We start from the raw sequence: 22,891 nt of genomic DNA on the forward strand, positions 1-22,891 counted from the left end.
ACGGTGAGGTTTAATTGCAGGATCACCGTGGCAACACTCCCCTTTTGTATCATTTACTCTCTCACCCAATATTTATTCCACTTGTATCCCCTATGGGTTCCTCCGCCCCCCTTCGTCGTATCAAGCCTCATTAGCACATAACAGGTTATCGACATGCATAGCAGGGCCCCGATTTAGACGTTCAACCTGATTAGGCCCTAATGAACAGAGACCAGCTACCTGACAGGAAGGGCACACAGTCATAACACAATACTAAACATGTATGAGCCCACAGACATACACAATGTAAGCAAACGTACGTACCAACATACGTTTTCTGTCGAGCCTTTCTTTGCCCGGGTCCTTAGTGTGCTCATTTTCACACTTAGGCAATTGAACAATTGAAGTGTGAGAGACTGACACCTAATTTGAGTCTGCACAAATCAATTTGAGTCGCGCAACATGTTGAGATGTTTCGTCTTTAAGAGACATTTCTGACATCCTTAAAGAGATATAAGACCGAATAGTACTGCCGGGTTGCATTTAATTACCAATATGTGCATTTAACTGGTGCATATCCCAAATGTGCGTTTAATGAAGCTATTACAAACCAAATGAAACACTGCTAATATGTCGGGTTATTGTTTCTATACTTTTTATACAGCAATATAAAACTAATTTGACAAGGAGAAATGGAAATATAAAATTACCAGCGAGCACTTACTTCAAGCATGTTTTATCATTAAAATAGTGTGAAAGAAAATTGTAAAACCTTCAGAACAATTTTATTTCAATATACAGTAAAAAATAGGCAAGGCATTACATTTGGGCTTCATTCATCAAAGATAAAAACAGATGAGACTCTATAATGAAAGAAATAATCGGAAACCATGGCCTCTCTTTTATCTCCCTTTCCTCTCATCTCCTCTGTGGGAGTTCATTAAAGACCCACGCTGCCCTTGGATATTCAATAATATTTCAGTCAGAAGTAATAGATGTACTGAATGAATGCAAAGGCTGGCAATTCATTACAACAATCATAGTTTGAATTATTTTCTCCCCCCGATTCCCTTCTCCCATCTCAAATGCTCCACTCTTCTCTTCAGATACTTCTTAATGTTACATACAATCTGGGAGTTTGAACTCATATGTTGATCACCGACGGTGTAGATATTAAAGATCTGTTTACTTTGCTTGGCAGTGATGCAATGCATTTCAAGCAGAACATAGCTCTTTGAATAGATGAATGAAATCCTCTAATGAGACAGAATGTCACATTCACATATAGCAGATGGGATGCATTGCAACACTCTGCCTGCTGATCATCTGACATCCAGTTCACACATTTTGCTCTCCAAATCTAAAGCAGAAGGGCAGGTTGATTTAGGCGATGCTTTTCTCATTATCGCCCACTTCCCCTCAACTACTCCTGTCTATTTTTTCCTGTGTCCCAGCCTCTGCTCCAGCTCCTGGAATACTTTCTCATCGACAGGGTCCGCCTTGGTCACCAAAGCTTTTCTGGCGTCTGGTTCAAGCGCGATGGTCATAACACAGCACATGTCCACAAGCTCTTCCTGACACTTCCTCATCCCGGTGTCCAGCTCACCTCTCCGGGCTGGGTCACGCCTCAGAGCCGCCTTTCCCGCCACCGAGAAGCCCAGCAGGCCCGTTAAAACCGCATCGGACAGCTCCACGTCCAGGTAACCAGTTCCATCGGATATTGTGGCGCAGATTCGCCAAAGGCCGTTGTTGCTGCTCAGTTTCCCCACGAGAGTCACAATGAAAGCTTTGACTCGTATCTCTGTGGTGTGAGGTTGTGGTTTGGACATCTTCTCCTCGAGCAGGCACAAATATGTAAAAGGTGGAGATGTCAGAGTGAGAGCAGGGACCAAGCGGTCACTCTGCCGGTTTATTTCAACAGTTATCGTTTTGTCTCGGTCTCTACTTGGTCCTTGTTGAACAGGGAGCGGATTTGACCCTTCAGTCCAATCAGTTTCTACCTCTGCAAGAAAGCAGTCCATATCGTCATCCATGACATCATTCTCATCATTAGTAACAAAGCCTAACTCATGTGACGCTGCTGCTGCTGGGGACAAGGCCTGCCCTACAGCTTCTATAATAAAGCCTTGGTTGTCTCTTTTCGGTGGGGTGGATCTTGAGTTGCTGGAACCAAGCCGTGACCCAGAGCCATTCAAACTGTGCTGCTCAAACTGAGCAGTTTGGGGTTTTGTTGCCTTGTTAGGATTTCCCGTTATTCTGTCGCTGCTCTGTGGTGTGTTTCTGTGACTGCCGACAGACTGCGTGGTAACATTGTTACTTTGTTGAAAAATCACACTGTCCAACTCATCCAGAGGAAGATCGTCAAAGTCTTCATCAGGAAAGTCCTCGACTGCCATGCTGTGATCTGAGATCTGCTGTTGAATTGAGGGGTCAGGATCCTCTTGTTCGGTGTCGTGTTGATGATCCGGTACCGAACCACCTCTGTTGCTCTGGGCCGAACCAATTCTGTAAGAGCGGGCAGAGGCTTCATTTCTGCAAGAGACCAGCCAAAAATGTTGGACTGAAATAATATAGCTTCAAACCAGCAAGTATTATGCAAATGGCAGAGCTATAGCCAAAAAAAAATCAAATGTGGTTGTAGCTCATGTCAGATCATTTTACGCTTCATACAGTTACAGGAACAAGGAGATCAAGATAAAAGATAAGTCAGATGTTACTCAAAACTGTTAAGTCCTATTTTTGAGTAAAGACTAAAGTTGGTAATTTACAATAATTTGACACGAGAAAGGTTGTTGTTTTTAAATCATAAGTAGTGAACTGCCTTAGTCATTCAAATTTAAAATGATCAAATTATGTGGCAATTCAGTTTCATTTGTTTCTAACTGTGCAGGAAATTGGTGCTCACGGGACATCAGGCACAGATAAAGACAGCAACGCCAAGAATGAAAAAAATCATATATACACATTATGTCAGTCTATAGGAAGTACAATCAGTAAGTGTTAAATGCTTTCCAAAGTACAGGAAAGATAAATGCAGAGATTTCTTCTGAAGACAAACATAAAGCAAAAATTCTAAATGTCAAGGTATATTTACCCAGCGGTGAACACAAAGGAGTTTCAGCATTAAAATGTCAATGCTAACCACCCACCTGGATGAGGCTGTCGAGAAAAGGCTACTGATAGAGGAACTTGTCGAGGACGGATTGGAGGTCTCACTGAGAGTCCCGTAGCCACTGTCTGGAACAGGCCCCACCTGAACCCTTTCCACCTCCTCCTGGGCCTCTAGACTGGCCAACAACTCTGCATCATCTAGCTCCAGATCCTCCACTTCCTGGTTTCCTGAAGAGATAACAAACAAGAGACAACATTGTGATTATGTTCAATTCTAAAATGGTTGGCGAAATAAGAATATATGTTCATTCTCAAAACAGGCATTATTTTATATAAAATTTAAATGAATTAAATGAACTGAACCTTGTAGTGGTTCAGTTGGTTCTCGCTCCTGTTGCTGCTCCTCAGGAAGTCCCAGAGTCCGACACAGCACCTTGCCCTGTCAGAGTAGAAATATACCACTGAACCTGTATACATAAGTGCATGTTATACACTGCAGTATGACAACAGCTGGGATTTTGCATTTATCTTTGGTTTATAAACTGTAAACAGTAACTGACCCATAACAACTAGTTTTAATCTCAAAGCTGGATCAAAGGAAAAATGGCGATCAAGACCTAAATGTATTCACAAACATAAAAAAACTAATTAAGAAAATATAATAGGCTTGAATCTGCTTTTGATATACAACAGAAACCAACAGTGTACCTGGTTATTCCTCTCCACCAGGTCCTCCACTTCACCACCCAGAACCTTGATGTTGGACGGCCCCAACAGAAGCATCCCGAGTCTGCAGACCATCCGCCCTTGCAGCTGCAGCTTCACACCAGGCCTGAGGGTTGCAAGAGTCAACAATCCCAATTAAAACATGTTTTAATACCAAAAAAAGTTTCAGTTGAATCACACAAGTTTTCTTTATTTTTGAGAAACTGACTGTGGCGTGGCAAGAACTAATATGTTTTTTAATTTAGGATTACTAACATTTCCGCAAAACAGATTGATTCTTAACCTTAGAGCAGTGCTGAGTGCAGGGACAGACTGATACTCCATGGCCTCCAAGTTCTGTACTCCATCTGTCACCTGATCAACAGAGACAGTATATTTAACCAGGAACAGCTGGACAGGTAAATCATTGTGACATTCTCAAATTATTACCACAGAGGGTTAAACATTTTTGCTGCCCTTGTGGCCGCCAGTTTTTCTGAAAACATTGGAGGAATATTAAAAGTAGAAGATAAATTGTTATAAAGACATTTCTATGTATTTCTAGTGGTAGGTTGTTCAGGTGCAAAACTTCCCAAAACCAGTGAAGTTGATAAAAGCTTATCTGAACACATCTGCTTTATTAACCTGCCTTTTGACCGTATCCCTGTATGTTAAACCGCTGTGGGTCTCTCCATCTCATAATTCCTAGAATTGTAAATCTTCAGATCTCAGAAACGGTAAAAAAAAGAAAAAAGAAAAGAAAAAGCCTTCCGCGACGTTTCTAAGCAACACAGCACTATTCTTGAAAATCCATAGAGCAGTGACAGGTGTATTACTTAAGGTGAAAATTACAGTCTGCGCCTTGTATTACAGAAATGTACTCGAATCTCGCACTGATTGTACCCGTCCACTCTGATTCAGTTAAGAAGAAAAGATTAATTCTGCACTGTTCTGTCCAACCAAACACACACAGTCTGCTCATAAATGATTCTACAGTTGATTGAGTATAATTGTACACACTGGTACATAGTGTAACACCGTATTTATAATGTCAAATACACTTGAGTTACTCGCAGCTCATTTAAGATACCTACCCAAGTGTGTTTTGCTTTCAGACTATTGTGATCATAAAACTTTCTCAGAAACAACATAATAATAAAGCTGCAAAACTTTGTTCCATGTCTGGCAGATCTTGGTTATCAGAATGATGAGGTTGTCCAAGTTTAGAGGCAGACGACTTACATCATACATTCTGTTGGTGTGAGGTTAATGCTGTTAGATCCACTGAGACATTATTTTACAAAGTATAATGAAATACGTATAAGAAGTAGAAGATTTCTTTGAAAACTATACATGTCTCTGACCTGCAATAGCAGCATACGGGTTGGTCTGGTTTCCCAGGGCCTCTGGGTGAACTGTGTGACAGCAGACACCTCATCGTTGGCACAATCCGAGCCCCTCCACTTCTGCATCTGACTGTACGCAGGCTGACTGATGTCCAGCAATGATTCAACCTAAAATAGAGTGGGACCTTTGATTACTTTGCATTTGCGCTGCAAATTACTTTCTTGAGAATCTATGGAAATAAACTGCAGTTAACAAAATAATATATACATACTGTACATGAGAATTTCTTAAATTGCCAGTCTTATTTGCGAGTAAAACATCCATCTTGTGGCTCTCGTCTTAGAGCCGTGGAAGTAATTCACATTGAATTACAATGTCTCAGCGTTTTCAGTTGAGTTTTAATTTTCAATGCAAGGGAAAACTGAAATCGAGTGGTCTTTTATTATAATAAGGATTATATTTTACTCCTGTCGTCTTTTCCCCACGAATTGCACAACAGCATTATTCTTGCTGTGTTTTTAGAAAATTCTGTTTATCTTCTTTTTAAATTTAATTACATTTTTTTTTTTAACTTAATCTGTGTTGTGCATCGCGATAATGGAAATAGGAATAATTTAGACAATTATATTATTAAGAAAATGCCTTCAACCAACATGCAACAATAAACATGAGATTAAAAATATAGCAATTAAATATATGATCAATAAACCTGTACCTGGACACAGAAGGTGCCGCTGAGTTCAGTCTTCTGGGCCTGAGAAAGTCCTTCAGGGAGAACAGGGTAGCTTAGGTGCCTGAGGTCTGTCAACAGCCACTGGTCCAGCGCCTAAAATGTTAAATCATGCAGAGAGGCACATGATGGTTTAAGATTTGTATTTCCTACTGCAAGACCGATTTTATGACACTCATTAATATCAGTTACTTGACAATATTCCTATACTATTCACCACTTCCATTCACTTCCACAGATGGTCATGAAATTATGAAATTAAGTAGGTCTCTTGTTCACGATATGAACATCCTCACCATAATCTTTCAAGTGCACTTCCTGGTTGAAGTGACCATGTGGGCTACTTGAACAAACCAATATTCCGTCACCTGAAACCAACAGGAGTTGATCTGTGCCTTGAACAATTTAACATTATCCTCCTTATGTAGCGATATAAAAAAAAGAAGAAGAGATAGACTTTGGTCACAGAGGGATGGAGCTGTTAAGCAACGATACTTAGGTACACTGTGGCGTACAAATGATGCAGGAAAACACATGCCACATGACGCTACCAGCAGCAGGTACACTTGACACCAGTACGAACCCATGCCATTTACACAAAATAATTGCCCTGCTATCAGCATGCTGCAAAAAAAAACAGGGTTCGTCAGTCCTAAATCGCCTACTTTTGCCAATCACAACCCACTGTAGCGCGATCTTCCTCTTCTCAGCTGACGGTAGTGAAGCCTTGCATGGTCTTGGGTTTTTGATGCTTGTCTGTTCAAAGGTTCAATGAGTTGTGCTTTCTGTGTGTTGCATGTTTGTTTAGGGGTCAACAACATTTTAAAATTGCAAATACATTTTTTGTCAAATGACGAATTGTGATGAAACGGCAAAGACCGCAAACTAAAGACTGAGTGAATACTGGGAACAGACATCTGCTGTCTGTGAACACCAGTCCAAATCCAGTTACAGCTCTAACTGGGAAGGGGTCAAAGGTCATCAACAAGGAGTAAGTGGATGGCTGAAGAGACATCAAGAGGACGTTCATATCCAACGCATGAGACCATCTTAAAAGTAGTATTCCTCTCCCCCTCCATACGACCACCTGTTGCCACATCAACCAAGTCTTAAGTCACAGATCATGTCACAAGTGAGCTATCTCCGTGACAGCGAAGCAAAGTCTGGACTGTGGTCATTTTACATTCAGCTGCACAGACACATCCAGATATCCTGCTTACCTGTTGGTTAATTTGCTGCTGTGACAGACAACCTGCTCCTCCTGCTTCTTCCTGCAGCCACTCCACACAGGCTTCCAGCCAGGCAAAGGGCACCTGGACATGCCAGGAGGACTTCAGCCAGGCATGGGTAGCATGCACCACTGCCTGGATCTCAGGGGCCATCCTCGTCCTTTGTTTGCATTTAAATTAGACCACCTCCTGATATCTTTTTCTTTGTTATCTGTTATTATATGAAGACAATTCAGTTATTTTATATTCATCAGTAATGATTTACTCTGGATCAAACATTCAAATGCATAGCACCATGTAATCCATGAGGGTTTATAGGGAGTTTTTATGTTCAGGGATCATCTACTCTCTGTATCTCCTTAGCCACTTGACACTCAATATTGTGGTGATTTATCAACCGGAGAAATTAGTGTATAATTATTCGTGCTGTGGTTACATCAGCTGTAATAAGCCCTTTATCAGCAGGTGGTCCCGCCTCGATACTGTGGAGGAGAGAGAAAGACATATTTAGTGAGAAATGCCGGCAGGGATAGCATGCGACAGAATAATTAATACATGTGTAGAAGTTACCTGGGAGGCGTTGAGGCAGCCTCTTCCACGAAGTGTTGTGGAAAATATCTAAGGCGCCAAAGTTGACAAATGTTGGTGCTACTATGCCTTAGCTTCGAGTCCATACAACATGATAAACATTATAGAGGCTATTAACGCCACATACAACCGCAGTTGTTATGTCTAACAACTAAGCCGTTGAAGTGTTTAGAAAGACACTACTTAACAAAAGCCTTGCAATCATCATACCTTAAATACAGGAATAACTTGAGCAACCTGCAAATGTATCTGCACCCGGAAAAGGAGCTTATAGTGTCATTTTGAAAACGCCCCTGCTCCTGCGATTGACGTCTCAGGTAGCCAATGGCGACTCCCGCCTGCTTGATATACTCTCCGTTCAACCAATCGGCAACTTTCAGCTAAATGTGTACATTTCCAGGTTCGGTAGAGAAGGAAGGGGAACGAGTAAGGTGTTGCCCTGCAGGTTTGTGTTTTAACGATAGTTCACAGTTTTCCTATGCCACCTTGGGCTTAATGTAGTGTGTGTGCACAGGTAACAATACATATGTTTTTTGGCAGTCTCTTTTCCCGTATTGTGGGTTTGGTGCATCGCCGCCTAATTATATGGCCTAGCTCACGTTAGCTCCCCTTGAGCCCGACGGCAACATGGCGAAGTTAGCTCGTCGCTAACTTGAGGGGTTCCGACTGGTCTTTGTATTGGTCAAGAGGTCGTGTTTTATCAACCCACTTGCGTTAAGTTACGGACTCGTCGCAACGTCTCGCCTCCTATACAACTAGTCAATGTTTGAAAATAGTGTAGGGTCGTTTATATAGACCTCAAGTCACACGACAAAGCTCGGAGCTAACCTGGCTGTTCAGCCCAGGCAGCTAGCTTAGGTTAGCGCACTGGTGCTCGATGACGGTACTTCGCGGTAGTTGGTACAACTGTGCGCTAACGCTGCTGATATTGTGGCTTTAGTTGTTCAATTACAGCATTACTTGACATTGGAAACCCTCCATTTTTTTCCGGTTGAGATAGCTGTCAATAAATTTGCTGTAATTAGTAACGTTTATCGTTTCGGTGGCTAACGTTAACATTGTTAGTTCATTGCTGGCTGATTGACTCAGATCCCGAGTGTCCGAAACAATGCAAATTAATGCATCCCACTCCACCTCTTGTTTGTGTTACGATGCCAAATGATAATTGTGTCCCTTAAAGAAGAGATTGTTTTTAAAGCTTGCTGGATGGATTAACCCACATTTACCTGAGACGTTACTAAACGTAGTTATCAATCAAGGCTATTCACGAGCAGTAATGGAGTAAAATGCATGCGATCATAATTGGTGCCTTTGCTGTTCCTGAGCCTATATTTCAGTATTTCAACTAGCCTCTCCCTCCCCGACAGGTCGCAGCAGCTGTTTGGTCCTTGCTTATTTAGTTCCGCCTATCAACACGCCCTTGTCCCTCTAATAAATATCGGTGAGTGCCGGTTTTTCCTCGCCATTTCATCCCGGGCTCTTCAATAGCTGGATCTCCAGCTCACACCTTGAATTGACTCATTTCTTTTTCTGCTTTTCACGATGCTGACAGACCTCCACAACACACGGGGGCCCGTTTTCTGCTTCGCTCTCCCAATCGCTGCCTATTCCCCGGACCTTGTTCCTCAACCCATCTCCTTCACTTTCAGAAGACCATGGAGACAGAAATTGAACAGCAAGACGATACTTCATTCGGCAACACAGAGACTAACGGTATAACACCTAGCTTCTTTACATTTTCGGTTATTTTGTCAGAATGTATCAGTTTATTGACAGTTTTTAAAAAAAAATCTGTCCATCTGAAATGAATCTGTGTTATGTAATGGAAAGATCACAATGGTAGTGTTGTTATAGCCAAAGACTTGGCTCAGATATTGGAATGTACTGCAAGTTATCTTTGGTTAAACATTTTCACTTGGTATTTCTCTTGGAGGTTGAAAATGTATTTTCAATTGTTTAGCCATTTTTATGAACTGGGCTCCTCTCCCAAAACTATGTCTTCATAGATGCAACAAACAAATGTCTTGCCTTGTTTTGCTCTAATTTATCAGTGTATGAAATCAGAGTTTTGTGATTCAGTGCTTTTCTTTGATTTGTTTTTTCATTTCGTCTTGTGGAGGGTTGTGTATGCATCGTGTGTATTTTTTTTTTTATCTCCCTATACCAGGTAAGCGCCCTGCTGAGGATGCAGATGAGCAGAAATCATTCAAGCGATCCAGGAACTCTGACGAGATGGTTGAGCTTCGTATCCTCCTGCAGAGCAAAGTAAACCAGTTTTACTTTTTCATTTCATAAGTAAACTGTTTGTGATTATTTGTATTTTTATCTGTTTTGTGCAGGTCTTGTGTAAGACTGTAGATTTCTTGTACTCCATCCATTTTTCATAAATTTCTTTGTCACGCCAATCACATCCGTGTTTTTAATAATTAATTTCCCCCCTTTATTAAAGGTCGTACAGACGTCGGGCTCTTCTTGACATTAATGTTTATATTCTCTAGCACCATGTCTGTTAATTAAAGTAGTTTACTTTACATTTTCTCATGAGGGACCAATCGTCCCCCTTTGTTTGAATGATATTATTATTATTCCTCCTACCATGAAATGTTAGCACATAGGTTCAGTCCTAAGGTAAACTTTATCAACTGGTTTTGTGGGTAAAGAGTCCTAATTGTTGCACCATGGGCAAACCTCTAAAGTTTTTCACTTGGAAAATTCCTAACAGATCTGCCATACATGCAAGCAACATTTTCACCAAAACGTAGGCCATCGTGAGCAGAAAGGTTCAGATGCTTCCATAAAGGAGGAATTATGACGTCCATCACTCTGTTTTTCTCAAATTGCAAAACAGATTTAGCCTATCCCTTTCTAATTTCCCCCCCCCAAATTGACACCAAACTTTCTATACTACATCTTCAGACTGTCCTTTTTGACTTAGTTAAAAATTTGCCTTTGGTGACTTGAAACATTTAGTTGTAAATGGTACTGTACCCAGCGACGGCAAATTGTCCCTAAATATAGTTCCAGTGTTCATGACTAAATTATACACTTTTTAATTGTAGACGTAGTGTAAAAATCTTGTTAGAATTTTTTTTTTTTTTTTTAACAGTAGTTCACCAAGATAGTGACTTGCCCTTGCTATCTAAGGTTGTGAGTTTGAGGCTTGAGTTATGCAGAATGCCCATGCTAATGGTATGTTCATGCTACTCAGGCATTGTGACATAGAAACACTTGGAATATCCAAGTCTCGCACGTCAATGGAAACAGTTCAATCACGGCTAGAAGTAGAGAGAACAATAATGTCTTGATTGCATTATACCACAGTTAGAATTTCATAAGAAACAAAGGTTGAATTCCTTTTAAAAGGGGGTTGAAAAAAATGAGGAAACAATGGAATCTACATAGCCAACATTTTCCCATGTGTTAACAATATCGAGGGGGAAATTGCTTTATTATTTTTACGACTTTTCTTGTCCCCTTTTGACTCATTGTTGCAATACAGCTCTAAGTTAAGTGTTGTCTTTTTTTCAGAATGCAGGAGCTGTGATTGGGAAGGGTGGAAAAAACATCAAAGCCCTCCGTACAGACGTGAGTTCATCTTATACGTATCATTCACTCAGAATTTTTATTTGGTATTTATTTTTCCCACCACTGGTGTTCAGCCTTCCAACATACCCAGCCCCTCTATAGGACTTGCTTTGGTAATTAGCAATATTTTCTTGTGTTAATATGGGGTGTTGTTAGCTGATACCTGTATTGATATAAGCACTCTGTTCATAAAAATGTCAGACAAACCATTTGTGGTTGATTTTTATCTTATTATTCTTGTATAATAATCATGTGATTTAGCTTAGCTAAACTGGCCCATGGTACTAATGTCCGTTTGTTTCTCCATCTTGATATTTTATTTTAACAATGCTTTAGTGGCAACACTGATGCTCTTGTTAATCTAAATTTAATGGCACAGTGCGGTGATCATGAGGTCACCTGCAACACCAGCTAATAAGGCAACCTGACCAATTTTAAATCATTCAATGTCATTGCCGCTTTTTCTAGCCCTCCACAATTTGCTCTACCCCTCCCTCTCACTGTCTCTGATCTATTCCCCAACATTGAACTTATCATGTTCTTAATATGCCATTACCCATTTTCCAATGTCACATTTTCTCCTTTTCTCTCTTTGACAAACCTATCTCTGAGAGAATCAAATTAAAGTCACGTTTGAACAGTGTAGAGCCTGTATATTAAAAATGTATTCCTCTTCCCTCTTCCCTCTCCCTTGTTTATTATTTTACTGTTGACTTTTGCCCACTTCCTCCTCTGTTGCCCATGTTCTGGATGGCCCCTCCTGCGCCCGCCCACCTGACACCCTGGTTGGCCCTGTCCATAATCGTGCCCTGTCCCTAAATGGGCGCCTTACTTGATTGACATCTGTGCTCGAACGGCCCTGGCCCCTGCCCATTCCACGCCCAGTTCAATGCCAGTGTGTCAGTCCCAGACAGCAGTGGGCCTGAGCGGTATGTCCCTAAGCTCCTCCCTCTCACTGCCTGACTACAGGTCAAACAAACAAGAAGAGATGAATATTAAATAGTCATCCTGCCTCTGTCAAGTCACTGTATTTTAACCTACCTGTTCTCTTAGTATTTTAGCCTGAGTCAAAATGCCTAAATGCGTTCATGTCCAAATCTGCCTGTAAAAGCCGTATCGAGATTCTTTTATATGCCATTTTTAAAGTCACGTCAACATTAAATTAGGAACAATTAGGATGGTGTTGTAAGGGTTTTTGCCACTGTCTCTTTTTAAATCTTTGCTTTAATCTGTGCAATATGTCTGTTTTAAATTTATTTTTACTGATGATTATTCTCTACTATCTTTGCGTTTTCACCACCCTCCCCCCCCCCTCAGAGTGGATATACTGGTGTTCTTGTTTTGTTTCATTAGTTTCATAAACTCAACTGCTTCTCGCACCATCCCATTCTTTCCTTGAGATGCTATAAGTGTACTCATAGACTCGTGATTTCCATCCATTCTGAAACGCAAAAGGCAAGCTAGCATTCAACTGTTGTCTGTATGTGTTTTTCCTTTACTGTCGTCTGCTTCATCTAAACTTTCTTATTGACTAGTGGAGCTATTTAACGTACATATTATCTTTCTCTTTCTCAATCATCCATGCATTCTCTGGTGTTCTGTTTATTGCTTCTCCCATCCCCTTATAATAGCAGTGGCAACCTTAATTTTCCATGGTATAATCTGCTCTGTTGCTCTCCCTCAGTCATCTACCATTCTACTTCCATGTACAAACTGCTTAAGTTCTCTTGATCAGTAAATTCATTGTTTATTTTATTGTTTAACTAGGTGGGTGCAGACAACAAAACATTTCCGGGCTATTATTTACAAACGGGATGCTTTGGTAAACGTGATTTTAAAAATAGAAGAGAGGATAATTTCTTCTCTCAATCTTCCCTAATCATTCAACGTTAGGGTCTTATCGGGGGTCTTAGAAGGCTTTGTGGTGTGCATCCACCCAGCTATGCTTTAGGACTATAGAGTTCTCTTTGGCACCTTTTGGTGCTTATTCCTGCCAGATCCTCCTCAAACTTACCCCCCCCCTCCCTCCCCTCCCCTGTCTCGCCCTTTCAGTGGTCACCAAATGCAGTCACTTTTCTTTGGGTTCTTTTTTTATTTTGTCTCTTTTCCTCCTTTTTCTGGATAAACAACTTTTCTTTAATTCCATATTTGGGTACCAATTTTTTTCCACTTACTGTGGTGAATTATCAGTGACCATGACCAAGTTTAGAAAACACTGGATCTCAACCGTTAATACAGTTGTGTTAGTTTCAATAGTGAGTTGGTTGAATGGGGGTGTTACTGTTTTTTTTATGGCATAAAAGTGAATGTTATGAATTCTCTAATTTTGAATGTTGTTCCCTCGCCCCTGGGATGTCTTGCTGGCAACCTCTTATCCCATCATCTTTGTGAATTATGAAGCATCCTGAGCATCAGTGCCGATATCGAGACAGTTGGAGAAATCCTGCTGAAGATTATCCCAACATTGGAAGAGGTGAGGACTTGTTTTTTTTCTTCTTCCTATCGAGTCTTTTTGAACTCAGCAATTTATTTAGAAGTGAAAGCAATGATGGATGTTTACAGTTATCACCAAGTTATATCTTGCCGAGATGCTTTTCTTCTGCTTCTGGTATGTTTAAGCCTGCAAATAAGTGTTTTAATTGGAACAGACTGATCCATAACATGTTTACTTGTGTCTGCGCAACCATTGGAGGCTTTATATAAGACTGTTGCCATGTGCTTGTACCTGCACTCATTTAGTGGGGGGAAAAGAAATTATGTTCTTACTGACTGCATTCATTTGCTATTTTGTGCCTTTTTTTAGATGAATAATGTAGCCAGATTTAGAAATAACACTTCTTGGCAGGTTTGAGACCTTTAGACAAATAAATGGACTGTGCCGATGTACTAACATGCAAAATGTTTTGCTTAGTACCAGCAGTACAATGGTATGGATTTTGACTGTGAGCTGCGACTGCTGATCCACCAGAGTCTGGCTGGGTCCATCATTGGAGTGAAGGGAGCCAAGATCAAGGAGCTCAGAGAGGTATGTTTATAGCATGTGGATCAGTTTTCTTTTTTTAAACAAAATCTGTTGTAAAGCAGTTTACAGTCTGAATAGTGTGAGTAATGCACAACATCTTCTGTCGCTGCCAGTCTTTTAGTTGTAATAAGAATGCACTTCATAAAATGACTGGATTAAACCGAGCTGTAGGTATAACTGCATTTTTTTTCTTTCTTTCGTTAATCATGTCTTGTATATAGTTTGTTTTTTCTGCCTCAATTTTTTATGTCGTAGAATATTAGAATAGTCAATGATGGGAAAATATACCCATGAAATTACACAGTATTGATTTGATATGTGAACTATGTTTTTCTTCAGTAGAATTGGCTGCTTTATTATTCAGTAGCTCCCTTTTCTTTCTGTGATCCTCATGTGTGCCTTTTTATCTGTCTCCAGAACACAAAGACCAGCATCAAGCTGTTTCAGGAGTGTTGTCCTCAGTCAACAGACCGTGTGGTGCTGGTCGGCGGCAAAACTGAGAGGGTAGTTGAGTGTATCAAGACTATGCTGGAGCTTATCGCTGAAGTAAGTATCTTTTAATGTGGCCTAGAGGCCTTTTTTGTGATTGGCAAGTATATTACTTAGACAAAGGATTAAATATGTTGCATGTCTTCAGATTGAAGATGCATTGATTGTTGGAAATGTAAAATGTTGCATAGTGGGGGATAATCAAGTGGGAAGGTAGGCACAGATGTCAACAGCATGTCATGCTCCAACTGATTCTTTTTAAATTATTATTTTATTAAATGTTTTTTACATTATGATTAGAGAGTTGTTAATGGTAGCACATTTTTTTTCCACCACACTTGTTTTCTTGTAAACTGCATTTCAGGTCAGTTGATCTCTTGTCTGTGCTCCGTTTTTAGGCTCCCATAAAGGGCCGTGCACAGCCCTACGACCCCAACTTCTACGACGAAACATACGAATATGGTGGTTTCACAGTAATGTTTGAAGAGCGGGGGGGAGGAGGTCGCAGGCTTATGGGAGGGTTCCCCATGCGCGGGGGCAGGTCCAGCGGTGGAGACCGTGGGTTTGACCGAATGCCCTCTAGCAGAGGGGGACGGGGACCCATGCCTCCCTCTCGCCGGGATTACGAGGAGATAAGCCCCCGCCGAGGTCCTCCTCCACCCCCCCACCCGAGTAGGGTTTCCAGGGGGAGCGCCCGTGGACGTAACATGCCCATGGGTCACCCACACAGAGGAGGGTAAGATATGATCACAATTGATCTACCAGCTGTGGCTTTGCTTTTTCTTTTACTAATACATATAACACTCAACTTAAGTTGGAAGTTGAGAGTCCTTTTAGTCCTGTTAACCTCTTGAGTTATAAGTGTTTGATATTTTAGACATACTAGGCCTTGTTCAGAGTATCTCTTCCAGAGCACTTGTTTCCATCTGCATCTGCATGCAAATAGCTTAATCCCTCTTCAGGTGCTTAGTTTCCAGTCAGACTTACTTGCTCAACTTGCTTTACATAATTTAATTCAGAAGTTAAACTGATTCCAGTATTCTGCATGTAATCCAGTGTCGCTCTATGCACCCCTCCGGAAATTTAAATAATCATGGTTATCATGCCATTAATTGTATGTGCTCATCAGTGTTTCTCTGGGTGTGTTTATCTTTTTCCCATCTCCATCTTGCCCACAGAGAAGATCGTTACTATGACTCGTACCGTGGCTCAGATGACCGGTCCAAGTAAGTTTCTGTCCACAAACGTTTGCCCAAACCTCCTAACTTATTCTATACTTTAACATTTTTGATGTTTTGTCATTTTTTTGTAACTTAAACTAAACTTAGTGCCTGCTAATTGTAGAGTATCATTTTACCCCTTGGTCTTTGTGAGGATCATTTACTAGTGTTAAGCATAATTCCAATTTACAAATACTTGTACATAAAGAATTTAAATTAAGTTTGATGTGTTGAGGTATTCCTAAATGTCCCATATATTCCTGTGTGAATACTTCATTGTTGCAGTTTGTTGACTATGCCTGGTTGTTCACTTGCTCTCGTAAATGTAAAACAAAATTACTATCACTTTTGCCTTCCTGAGATCCTTTATTTGCAATAATTATTACTGCCTTACAAATAGCCATTGCTCTGCTGTCCGTTTGCCTGTAGTTCCCTTACCAGCATCCACACCAAATCAGACATTGCAGCAAAAAACGTTAGGCCTCCCATTCATTTGAATGTATGTTTAATCTGTTTAATACAGCCGCACAACCTTGCACTAATTGCTGCATTGCCTGACTTAGATTGAATGCAGCCTTAGTCCCTTACCCTAAGCCCAATTCACCTTTCCTACATTGTAAGGAACGATACTGATGTTGTACAACTGCCTCTTTCTTATGCTAGTATCCAATCTGCTATTTACTCCCAGTTGTTCCCAGGTTGAGAGAAGGGATTTGGTGGGTGGTGTATATGGTGGTCATATCCTAATGTGAAGCTGACCAGAGAAAATCAAATTGATTTAAATATAGCTGATGCGGTTTGTCGGAAATTGTTAGAGATATATATATATATATATATATATATATATATATATATATATATATATATATATATATATATATATAGATAGATAGATAGATAGATAGATAGATATCTCTATGTATCTATATAGATATATATAAAATTTGTTCCATCATAGTTAATAACGCCACTGTGTAATACAACGTGGCGACAGTGAAACTGTCAAGCTAAAGCAACAACCCGTATTAAGTTATGTACCTACTGTAGTTTGAGATGAAGGTGACATCCAGGAACAGCAAGAATACCAGATAAAGCTTGAAATGCATTTCTTCAGCAAATTCCTTTATTTGAGCTCAGTTTTTTTTTGAAGGGGGGAGAGAATCAACAGCCCTTGGCTCTGATCATCACCACCACCACCACCTGTCACTTCTCTCACCATAACACTGTCAGAGCTGTTCCTGTTACTGTGTGGGAAGATGGCTGAGAGGAAATGTGTTTATACTGTAATCTTGCTCAGCGTGTGTGCAGTTTGACCTAGACCAGAAAAATCCTTTGGAATGTTGTCAAGCTTTTTTCTGAGCATTTTATTTTTCTTTCTGCCCTCCACCCCCATTCTCTCTCTCTTTCTCACTCATCTCTCTCTCTTTCTTTCTCCCTCATCTCTATCCCTCCCCCCAATCATTTCATCACCAGTGAGAGAAGAGGCAGACCGGATCGCTACAGCGATAACATGGTTAGTGACCCTTGCATGCAGTTCTAGGTTGCCAGTATTCTCAGGCTTGCACACTGGTCGGTCCTAACACTAGGCAATATGCTGTGATTGTCCATTGTGCTGTAATGATATTAGTGCGACAAACGTTGCTGGTCACTGCTGTGCATATACAGGTGCACACACACTAAGCTGAGCGCTGGCTAAAGCTAGTTTTTGCACGGTGTAAGCCGTCCCACCAAATGGACATAATCACCGGTCGGAGATACCCCATAAAAATCTGCTATAATTGCCCTCTCACTGTGTATTTTTCATGGCCGGCCTGTTTTTCCTGCAAAGAGAAGGAGGATGTTGGGGGTGGGGATGGTGGGGGTGGCCATGGTTGGTTGCTAGGCAACAATAACGCTTTGTTGACAGACTGGAAGGTCGCTCTCTCTCTCTCTCGCTCTCTCTCTCTCTGAGAGCTAGCAGGATATGTCTGCCGTTGCTCAGCAACAGCTTTTTGGATTGCCTGTTGCTGTGGTGACAGCGGCAGTTGAATAGCAGGTGAAAATAGGGGCTGATGGAGATACAAGAAGGGGAGGGGGAGGGAAGTGAGGAGGAGGAGGAGGAAGAGGAGGAGGAGGAGTCTGGCTTGTGGGCTGAAAACTGGGTGGCTTTTAGTTGAGTCTACTCCATAGACGAAGCTGCTGCATCATCCATACATATGTACTTACAATCCTCTGTCCATTCATCTGGGATTTGTAGCGAGATGAAGAGAATCCACTGTACCGTGTGTAACCCTTTTGTGTTTCGTTTGCTTGTTACAGAGTGGCGGAGGATATGGTGGTAAGTACCAAGTTGTTTTTGTTCTTTTTTGTTCTTCCTGTGTCCGTATGTGAATGTATTTTCAAGGCTGTCAGTTTGTCTTGGTGTGGAGCCGTCGGTGGTCTTTTCAGCATGAATGTGTTCACAGACAATATGACTAGATGTGTAGTTTCAACGTGGCTCGAAGGACATTGCAGCTCACATTTAGGCATTGGGGCTTTTGGTTTGCTACAAGTTTACAGCACATGTTGAAGATGACACGTAGAGCTAAGTTAAAGGCTTTCTTCTTCAGAATATCTTTTGAGAAATGTGTGAGTGACATGTTTGAGTCGGACATAATGTTTATATTAAGCTTTCTGGCTTTCTTCCCTGTTCAGACAACAGTTCCTCCTGGGATAGCTACCCATCAGGTGAGCTTTTACACCTATCGATCCAAATGATTTCACGTTTGCTGAGCTGTGTGTGATAATGCTGGCAACCGATGATTGATTTGAAGTGCTCCACTTACTTTCTCTTCATTGTATGTCTGTTTGCTCCCCCGCCATCAGGCGGACGTGGCTCCTATAATGACATGGGTGGCCCAGTTATCACCACACAAGTGACGATCCCTAAAGATGTGAGTCTATGACAGCAACATAACAGAACAATCTGTGTACCTCGCCCACTACACCCTCGTGTCAAATAACATTCAGAGGGACTAAATAAAAACATGACATTGCCATACATGTACGTGTCATCTGCACACTCATCCTGTATATAAATTACATTTAGTCCTATGTGTCATCGTCCACTACTTATGCATCATGACCAATAATGTTGTCTCCCACACATTGACCTCACTCTATACAAGGACATAGTTGGAAATTGTCTTTCAATTCAACTTTTTTTTTTTAGCTAAACACATGTATTTCCAGTGCTTAAAATTTTTCTCCGCGTGCTTGTTTTTTTAAATTTCTTTCCTTCCCGCCCCTCTCATGCTCTTCTCTGTACCCCGACAGCTGGCTGGCTCCATAATTGGTAAGGGAGGCCAGCGGATCAAACAGATCCGCCATGAGTCAGGAGCCTCCATCAAGATCGATGAGCCTCTGGAAGGTTCTGAGGACCGAATAATCACCATTACTGGCACCCAGGATCAGATCCAGAATGCCCAGTACCTTCTACAGAACAGGCAAGTTCTGACATTACACTGAATTCTGTCTTGATTCAGCTCCCTACTTGCAGTTGAACCATTCATGCCATAAAATTGTGCTCATCAAACCGACTAGTTGCTGTATGCTCCGACATTGCTCTGTGACATTGTCATGTGGGTTATGGCCTGAGCTCTTGTAAAAGTGTTGTTAATGCAACCATCTTGGCGAGTGCAGTCTTAAGCCATGCAAGCTAAAAGTATCTACTAATATTGAAGAGTTGCTTTCCTTCTTTAAACCCTCTGAACCACACGTATAGAGATTATGTTAAGATTATAATGCATGAAAGTCTTTCTGAAATGGCATCTTAATACAAGTGAACCCACTTTTTATTGGGTGGTGTTTCTGTTGCGTGCTGTCTCTTCTCCACTAACCCCTTCCTTTTTCCCCATGCAACCTGCAACTAGTTCAAACCTTCCTCTTGCATGAAATGGCTGTTAATGAGTAAGCAAACTCAATAGCGTTTTTGTTTTTTTAAGGGGTCAATGTAATTGACGTGTTTGTTTGACTGTCATATTTGTCAATTGAATATGATTGGTAGACGTAAAAAAAACAAACTATCAAAAACTGTCTATTTGCCATCAAAGCCGTTTCACTGTGAAGCAGGGAGTGGATTCATTCTTCCCCTGGCTGCTGCTGTATGGAAGACTAGTGATTTTGTTGTTTTTAGTTAGATCAACCGACAACAAATCACAGTCTGCCAAATAGCACAGGCTCCTCCTCTTCTGTCTCCCTTGGCAACCAGTAGGCATGTATAATGCACACTACTTCCTTGTTGATGCTAACCAAGCTTAGCCCTAATGCTAACACGGCTGTCTCATGAGTAGTGTAGTGTTGCCATGGTAACTGATCCTGCCTCCCTCTTCCTTCCTCCCTCTTCCTCTTCAGTGTGCTGCACCTGCTTGGACACAAGGACTAACCACACCCCTCTTTCTCCTTCTCCTCCTCCTCCTCCTCCTCCTCTGCGCTCTGTCAGCCATTTATTTCACATCTTCCCCCCTCTCGCTCTCTCTGCCAGTCTGTCTTTCTTACTCTCAGTCTCCCTTCCTGCTCTGCCTCCCCACCCGTTTCCTCCCAAGATTTTATGCTCCGACAGTTGCATAGCAATATATTTACACTGTCATTGACTTGTGAATTGCAATGTTACTCTTGTGTATTTTATTTATTTGTCCACTCTTTTTATTTCAGTGTGAAGCAGTACTCTGGTCATTTGATGTAGACCCAGGAGACTCAGATTGAAGCAAACTCAGATTGCCCCCCCTCTCCCTCTGCCCCTCCCCTCAACCTTTCTGCCCCTTTCCAACACATCCCTTTCAGACTATTCTGGATTGTGGGTGTCTTTTTTGAATTTATTTTTGTATTTTTTAATGAAACATTATGTCCGACATTCCTGTGCATAAAAGAAAATGTAGATGTTCCGCATTTTTAAGAGTGTGGACCATTAGTTTATCGCATACACGTTGCTTTTTCTGTTTTTTAACACATCTGTCAGAATATTCTTCAGTCTCCTGACCGACAAAAATAAACCTTCATTTTTTTGATGGTTTGGATTTTTATGACTTGTATTTGTATGCTTGTGTCTCCAGTTCACATTTGTCGTGTGTCTGTGTGTGTACGCTTGGGTTGGGTATGCTCTGGCTTGTTTATATCAGTCCCTTCACACACAGTTATTACACTTTACCACTCTCTGCAACATGCAGAATGTAAGCTACAATTCATTTAATTTTGAACACTTTGTTTTTTATTTTAAAGATGTAGGAAATTTCACCATTCAGAATGGATTTGGAGATGTTTAATTTAGGACTTCTGTTAAAACCAGAGGAAGAAGAATTTGTAAGAATATCCATGATAGATGTGTGATAAAATGAATTCCAATAATTTAAGTAACGCCTCAAAAATGTAAACGGGGAACATGAAATTTGTTTTGACATTTTATTTGAGTTTTTGACAAATGATATTGAACTTATCTATTTTGTCCCTACAATTTCCTGTGCTCTACACTTGTTTGCTCTCCCTGCTGTAGACTTCACGTTGTCAAAATTGTAAAATGAATAAAGATGGTGCCACTTTTTACAGAACCAATTTGCATTTATTATTGCAAAAGATTTTGCGGGTGGATCAGTTTTCTGTGCACTGATTGGATCTGGGCTGAACACGAATGTGACTTTTTAGGCAACAGTCCAGCTGCCTTTCCTTGCATGTTCAATTTAAAAATTATCAACTATCAAGAGTCATCTGTTAATCTGTAGATTATTTTCTTGACTAAATGATATGTATATATATCTTGGTTCCTATATGTCAGAAAATTATTAAAATATTAGAAAGGCCCCAAATAAGATGTCCAAATTGTATTTTACAGACTCGCACATTAATAATTGTCATGACAAAAAAACCCAGCACATCTTCACATTAAATAAATTGGGATTTATTACCTGAGTGGCTAACAAATGTGTTGTCCCTCTGAAATTACATCAGGGTTATACTGGCTCAGTACATATCATTTAGAAAAATAATTTTACATAATGTTTGCGAATCTAAAACCACGAAGCCCATACCGTTAAATGCATACCATTCTTATTACGACGTCGTCACGTGGGCATTGTGTTCCGGGTTTCTCTCATAGCTCTCTGTGATTGGTCTATCGGCCGGCTATGAGCTCACAACGGGATCTGATTGGTCAACAGCTCCAAACCAGGTAGTGGGAACGCGGAGAAACACTAGCTTGCAGTAGTATCGGCGATAACGTTACTTTCCCTGCATTCATCGGTAAGTTAAGTCCAACATCTGTTTATGAATGAAAATTACAACGTACATTGTTGCTGAACCGGATGTTTGTATTGAACAAACTATTCCCGGTGTGAAAGCTGTGTAATGTCCATATTAGTGGTAATAAAAAAAAAGTCAGTGAACCTGAAAACTCCAGTCAGTTATTACATGCACTTTGCTCGTGCAGTTTTTAGTGAAACGTAATCACGTGATGCACGTTACCTGGTACATCGTGCAATACATCTCTTCCGCGTTTAAAAAAAAAAAAACTTATTTTTTCAATTTCTGCATGGAGAGTTAATAATTTGTCTCGGCACAGAACAGTGAAAATGAATTTCCTGCAGGAGGTTCCTCTGTTTGACGCCGCCGTATCCAATTATTATCTGATGGGCACACGTCATTAACACAGCCTCTGAACACTTCAGGAAGATGAAATAGATCTGGGCATCTTCTAGAGGTTCTCAAAGAATGGAATGATTTAGTTATTTTGATTTTAATAATGGGATTGGTCAGAGATGGTCTTGTGTGAAGTGCTTTTATGTTTTTGGCTCTGCGCCCACTACGTAAAATGAGCTAAGCCAGACCCTATATATAATGTTCATCGAGAATGCTCTCATGAGGTTATCTTTAAAATGGA

The 22,891-nt window shown here is 40.8% G+C and overlaps 2 protein-coding genes across 8 annotated transcripts; one reads left to right on the forward strand and one right to left on the reverse strand.

Moving 5' to 3' along the window:
- Positions 1–734: 734 nt before the first annotated feature.
- rmi1 (RMI1, RecQ mediated genome instability 1, homolog (S. cerevisiae)) lies at positions 735–9,356 on the reverse strand. Of its 5 annotated transcripts, XM_068604562.1 has the most exons (10): positions 7,672–7,870; positions 7,396–7,583; positions 7,093–7,312; positions 5,858–5,968; positions 5,160–5,309; positions 4,100–4,170; positions 3,799–3,922; positions 3,454–3,529; positions 3,129–3,318; positions 736–2,511 (listed from the first exon to the last, which is right to left on the reverse strand). In XM_068604562.1, the coding sequence occupies exons 3-10, from the start codon at positions 7,252–7,254 to the stop codon at positions 1,413–1,415; spliced, it is 1,983 nt and encodes a 660-aa protein (XP_068460663.1). In that variant the 5' UTR covers positions 7,255–7,312; positions 7,396–7,583; positions 7,672–7,870; the 3' UTR covers positions 736–1,412. The 5 variants fall into 5 exon arrangements, with proteins under 5 accessions (XP_068460665.1, XP_068460663.1, XP_068460664.1 ...); XM_068604564.1 differs by having other exon boundaries at positions 735–2,484; positions 7,093–7,583; positions 7,672–7,871; XM_068604563.1 differs by lacking the exons at positions 7,396–7,583; positions 7,672–7,870 and adding an exon at positions 9,197–9,356.
- hnrnpk (heterogeneous nuclear ribonucleoprotein K) lies at positions 8,082–21,566 on the forward strand. Of its 3 annotated transcripts, none has more exons than XM_068604566.1 (17): positions 8,082–8,134; positions 9,057–9,130; positions 9,242–9,402; positions 9,857–9,954; positions 11,218–11,274; positions 12,160–12,203; positions 13,675–13,747; positions 14,186–14,299; positions 14,714–14,842; positions 15,184–15,521; positions 15,964–16,011; positions 17,479–17,518; positions 18,304–18,322; positions 18,679–18,711; positions 18,850–18,917; positions 19,300–19,469; positions 20,377–21,566. In XM_068604566.1, exons 3-17 carry the CDS (start codon positions 9,345–9,347, stop codon positions 20,405–20,407), a joined length of 1,320 nt encoding a protein of 439 aa, XP_068460667.1. In that variant the 5' UTR covers positions 8,082–8,134; positions 9,057–9,130; positions 9,242–9,344; the 3' UTR covers positions 20,408–21,566. The 3 variants fall into 3 exon arrangements, with proteins under 3 accessions (XP_068460667.1, XP_068460666.1, XP_068460668.1); XM_068604565.1 differs by having other exon boundaries at positions 20,677–21,566; XM_068604567.1 differs by having other exon boundaries at positions 14,192–14,299; positions 20,677–21,566.
- Positions 21,567–22,891: the final 1,325 nt, after the last annotated feature.

This window comes from Clinocottus analis, unplaced genomic scaffold (assembly GCF_023055335.1).
Source record: "Clinocottus analis isolate CAN_PGR_092001 unplaced genomic scaffold, fCliAna1.0.p SCAF_7, whole genome shotgun sequence".
In the NCBI taxonomy this organism is placed as follows: Eukaryota; Metazoa; Chordata; class Actinopteri; order Perciformes; family Cottidae; genus Clinocottus; species Clinocottus analis.

What these genes read in the sequence shown, in the direction of transcription:
- rmi1 (XM_068604563.1), bottom strand. Translation starts at nt 7,254, where the DNA reads ATGGCCCCTGAGATCCAGGCAGTGGTGCATGCTACCCATGCCTGGCTG. An exon ending in CCCGTATGCTGCTATTGCAG is followed by an intron (nt 4,171 to 5,159) that starts GTCAGAGACATG and finishes TCTGTTGATCAG; the next exon opens with GTGACAGATGGAGTACAGAA. An exon ending in GCACTCAGCACTGCTCTAAG is followed by an intron (nt 3,923 to 4,099) that starts GTTAAGAATCAA and finishes TGCAACCCTCAG; the next exon opens with GCCTGGTGTGAAGCTGCAGC.
- hnrnpk (XM_068604566.1), top strand. Translation starts at nt 9,345, where the DNA reads ATGGAGACAGAAATTGAACAGCAAGACGATACTTCATTCGGCAACACA. An exon ending in AGATCAAGGAGCTCAGAGAG is followed by an intron (nt 14,300 to 14,713) that starts GTATGTTTATAG and finishes ATCTGTCTCCAG; the next exon opens with AACACAAAGACCAGCATCAA. An exon ending in AAGTGACGATCCCTAAAGAT is followed by an intron (nt 18,918 to 19,299) that starts GTGAGTCTATGA and finishes GTACCCCGACAG; the next exon opens with CTGGCTGGCTCCATAATTGG.